A 4,650-nucleotide genomic window follows, 5' to 3' on the forward strand; every position below is an offset into this window, starting at 1 on the left:
CCTAACCACGACACCCTACCTTCGAGAGCCTAATTCTTTTATTATTCTTCTTACATTGAGTGATCAATTTGTCATTAAAACTATCAATTTGGGTTACACCTGTTAGGTAGACCCATCAAATAATTTAAGCTGATTGATTTGTCTTTTTATCAATCCATAATATGGTGGGCCTAAATGGGGCAACCCATGCGGCTATAGATCCAAGCGAGTTAATCTGTAACGGGCTCAGATTAGTTCGCGGGTTGAGAGGCGGAAAAAAAAAAATCCAAAACTTAAAACTAAAATAGAAAACTCATGCTGGCCCGCATAAGTTGCCATCAAAACTTAAAAATTTCAATCTTTTTTATATGTACTTTTTATTTTTTAACCATCTAACCCACAGCGCACCTTATATTAGGTTGGATTGGTTGACTTAACCCGCCAAGCTAGCGGCTTCCCTGCCCCGTGAGATGATGAATTTTTGATAAATCTGCCAACTCTATTTACCGTTCTCACTTCTCATAAGCTTGAATTTGCAGCTCTATGGAAACATACCTACTTAAACATTCATCCCGTCAAAGTTCCTTTAAGTTTTTTATTTCCAGTTTTAATTTCATTGTAAAAGAAGAATCTGAACAATATTGAAAGACTTTAATCTACTAGTTTATTCCTTTAAGATTGATAAATAGAAAAGATTGAATTAAACTGATTGAGAATGTACATCATCAACTTGAACAGGCCAAAAAAGAGAACTAATTCATCCTTTTTTTCCATTAGCTCTCCTTTTTCTTCCTCAACTTTGATCCTTCTTCTTCCTCACCTAAGCAGTGTTCTTGAGTGTTTAAGCAGGGTCTTCAGGGATGCACTCTTCCTTAGAGCATCCTTTGCTCTCTCCATCACCTAATTTAATTAGTCCTCTTCTTCATCATTAAGAGTTCCTGAGAGATATCTTTGAATTCGTGAAACTATAAAAGTTGATGAGGATTCTTACCTTTCCTATCTTGTGATCCTTCTCGTAAGGAGACGCCCGATGGCTTCCGAGGGAAGTCGCCGCTGGAGGAGATTTTCGATAGGCTTCCATGCCGCATGACAACGGGCGCCCGTTGGCTTTGCTTCTAGTCACCATCCCTTGGTTCCCCAAACTCTTGTTTGGATAGATTTGTGGAAGGCTGGATTCCTGTGTTATCTCGTTAATAATCTCTTTAGCGTAATGCTCGATCTTTTTATCGTTTAAACTATATATAAAAATGTAATAATATTTTTACCAAGAGCAAGACTGTTGCACAGTTCTTGAGGACCTCTAGGTTCATTCTAACATCATCAAGGCTCCTGCAATCAATCGATAGACACTGATTAAATTGTGAATTCTGAAAGAAAATTGTCGAGTTGTTCGAACTTCTGACCTGTGTTTTTGCTGCCCAAGGCCAAAGTAAGAAGCCAAGGTTGCCATCTGATGGTTGTCCAAATTCAAACCATTAACATGAGTTAAGAAGGAATTTAAGATTTAGTGTTTAGATTTTATGGTTCCTTTTTCCCCCTTTAACAGTTTAATTTTATTAGCTCACCTTGAGATCACCTGCTCTTCTTCCAAACCCATGCGTTAGGATGGCCAAAGAGTCGATCAATCCTTTCGGCTCCGGTGGCGGCCGACCGATGTCGGCAAAGGCCTCCTTGATACGGTGGCAATCGAATCTTTGGATGTTATGGCCTGCCCAAACCCTTCCTACAATAACCTCCAATGAATGTAACAGTTCTATTCAATTATCAATATAGTTTATAGTTTAGGGCAGCATCAATGTACCATTAAGGATTCCGAATATGCGGTCAGCGACCTCCTCAAACGCTGGAGCGGCAGCAACAGCATCGCGGGTGATGCCGCTGAACCGCTTTGGTGCGACGGTGGAGAGGTCGCCCGGTCGTATCAAAGTGCAAAAGCTGTCCACCTCTCTTAGCTTGCGGGGGCAAACCAGTATGGCTCCGAACTCCAACATCCACAATCTCCCGCCATCGCTGGCCGGCGCTGTTGTCTCGATGTCAAAGAAGACAATCATCTCTCCCATCTTTCAATAAATTCTCCTAACTTCAAAATTATCAATCTCTTTCTCCCCTCTTCTTGGCTAAAAGGGGTATTAATACTACATGTTATAAGAGGAATCTTTGATGTAGTTGGCTTTCTTTGGCTTGGAGTTCAAGTAGAAGGTCAAGAGGAAGAATACCTTGTCTTAGTTGGATGTGTTCAACTCTCCATCATCCAATTTCGAAAGCAAAGTAAAAACTGGATATTTTTAAAATCAGATTGGAGGGCAAACCAAGTGTTGGTCTTGTGATTCGTATGTTAGCTGAAAAACCGGTTGGTATATGATCCGGGGTTTCGAATACACTAGACGATACCTTGACGATTCCAGCTTTCTTTCTACAAAAGGTAGGTTGTAAGGACACAAGAGCAAAGCAATGCCTTTTGTTGAGCTTGCTTGCCACAGAGGTCACTGTTGTATCTACCAATAAAACAAGAACATTTTATGTTTCTTAACTTGTCGGGATTGCGATTGCATTTTATACCGCCGTATGAGATTGGATAGTGTATAGATATTCAAATTCAGTGCCTCTAAACTAACACAAAAGCCCACATAGTAGAATCTTCGAACCTTTTAGATCAAGAATAGTACAAGCATTCGAAATAACTCTACATGTGCAAAGATATAATAAAGTCGGAATGCTCCATTGGTGAGAAATCTTTAAATTCATTCATAGGCAACCCCTTCTTAATATTGCAAACTTGCTTAAACTACAACAAGTCTATTGGACCAAACATATCGACAAACCGAACAATGCTGAGGCCTCAATCAATTGAATCAAGTTGTTTATAATTGAATCGATCAATAGCTCAACGAGAAGTTCGGTAATAGAACTAGTTTTTGTTCCAAATACTTCCACTGATAGAATTTCGATTGTAGTAATCTTGATTGGAAATACTGATCACTGATGCAGGTCCAAAGCCAATGGCTGCCATGTTGCTCTGAAAATCGTCAAGATTCAGGTCCATAAACCAATCGTCCTCCTCTTTCACCTCTTCCACCGCCGAAAACCCCCCTCCGGTGCCACTACCCGTGACAACCTGAAGCCCCTTATCGTGTTCGAACTCGGAGTCTGTAGTCCACAAACTGTCCGACCTCGAATTATCATCGTTCGTGTCAAATGAATCAGTAGTTTTCGCGGGGGCTAGTGTCTGTTTCTTGCACTGTTGCATCTTTGCCAAATTGTTCTTCTTGTTGTACAAGCGGCACAAGACGCACTCGTCTAACTGCATAGAGTTCAATGGAGGGGTAAGATTTAGCTATTAACTAAGACAAACACGACTTGATGATGATGATGATTTGATAGTGAGTTAGTTAATCGTTATACTCTTAGATTGCCCTTCTTGTTGTTGGCCGATCGGTCCACATCAGCGAGGCGATACTCATGCATGATCCAATCAGTTTTGACCCCTTTTGGGGCCTTGCCATGGTAGTACACCAAGGCCTTCTTTATACCGAGGGGCCGGTGGCTCCCGGGAAGCGACACCGGTTTGTCGGCCCCGGTGGCCTTCCAGTAGCCCCTTCCGGCTGCCCGATTCGGCCGCGAACCGTTCTGATACTTGCGGTCTCTCGGAGTGAAGAAGTACCATTCTTTGCTCCCAAACCACGCCAATTCTGCACACAAATAAGCACACTGATCAGTTCAAAACACGTAAAGGCCAAATGGCCGATGGCCACAAGGTGTTTGTTGAAATGCGTGAGTGAGAGTGAGACCTGGGAGATCCCAGGGGTCGAACTTGTAGAGGTCGACCTCGGCGATGATGGATACCGGGAGGCGCTGGCCGGTGGCCTTGCGGACGAGGTAGTCGGCGACGAGCTCCTCGTCGGTGGGGTGGAAACGGAAGCCCGGTGGCAGGTTGAGCTCAGCCTCGGCGTCTCTCCTCGCGGCCATTAGCGTATGACCTATAAAGCTCTTTAGGCGATGGGTCGAGCAGGTGGTGGACGGAGGAGATGAGGCGGCGTTCGGGACGTGGAGAAGGGAGGTCGGGAAGGAGATTAGATATATAGGGAGGCGGAGCGGGGAGGAGGAGGAAGAGGAGGGCGCACGGGCGTCCAGGGGCGGCGGCGAGGGATGGAGCGCGGAAGCTTCGTCGGGTAAGCGATGGTTTGACGGTAAGCAAATAGTCAAAAAGAAGGAGAGAGTGATATTATTATTATTATTATTATTGGTTACAAATATTTTATTTTTTAAAATTAACATCGGTGAATATTATATTTCGAGAAGCTACTGTCCATAACTATTATATTTTATTTTTATTGTAAATCACAGTTTTATTTTTTTTAATTACGATATGTAACTTTTCAAATCCATTAACTTTAAAGGCACATATTTAATTCTATAAAAATTTTATATTAGCCACTAAGATAAAATTAAAAATATTTATGAACACTCATCCAATAATTTTAGAATTATCATCCCAGTAAAGTAAAATTTATACAATACACGTTACCAATCATAGTTTAATTGTTGTTAATGCAGGTTGACTAGATGTTTCATACTTTTTAAGAATTTCAGAAATATTAGGATAAATGTGACCAAAATAGTCGGTTGAGGTAGATCGTAGAGATGAAATTAAACTTAGCTCTCTGCAAATGC

The 4,650-nt window shown here is 41.9% G+C and overlaps 2 protein-coding genes across 2 annotated transcripts; both read right to left on the reverse strand.

The window, feature by feature from the left end:
• Positions 1-772: 772 nt before the first annotated feature.
• LOC122052086 (protein NEN4-like) lies at positions 773-2,538 on the reverse strand. Its single transcript, XM_042613481.1, has 6 exons — positions 1,781-2,538; positions 1,545-1,702; positions 1,383-1,429; positions 1,245-1,308; positions 971-1,156; positions 773-879 (listed from the first exon to the last, which is right to left on the reverse strand). Exons 1-6 carry the CDS (start codon positions 2,037-2,039, stop codon positions 796-798), a joined length of 798 nt encoding a protein of 265 aa, XP_042469415.1. The 5' UTR covers positions 2,040-2,538; the 3' UTR covers positions 773-795.
• Positions 2,539-2,727: 189 nt separating this feature from the next.
• LOC122052087 (NAC domain-containing protein 68-like) lies at positions 2,728-4,132 on the reverse strand. The gene is made up of 3 exons (XM_042613482.1): positions 3,768-4,132; positions 3,382-3,668; positions 2,728-3,280 (listed from the first exon to the last, which is right to left on the reverse strand). The coding sequence occupies exons 1-3, from the start codon at positions 3,943-3,945 to the stop codon at positions 2,888-2,890; spliced, it is 858 nt and encodes a 285-aa protein (XP_042469416.1). The 5' UTR covers positions 3,946-4,132; the 3' UTR covers positions 2,728-2,887.
• Positions 4,133-4,650: the final 518 nt, after the last annotated feature.

The sequence above is a fragment of the Zingiber officinale genome, chromosome 3A (genome assembly GCF_018446385.1).
Source record: "Zingiber officinale cultivar Zhangliang chromosome 3A, Zo_v1.1, whole genome shotgun sequence".
Taxonomy (NCBI): domain Eukaryota; kingdom Viridiplantae; phylum Streptophyta; class Magnoliopsida; order Zingiberales; family Zingiberaceae; genus Zingiber; species Zingiber officinale.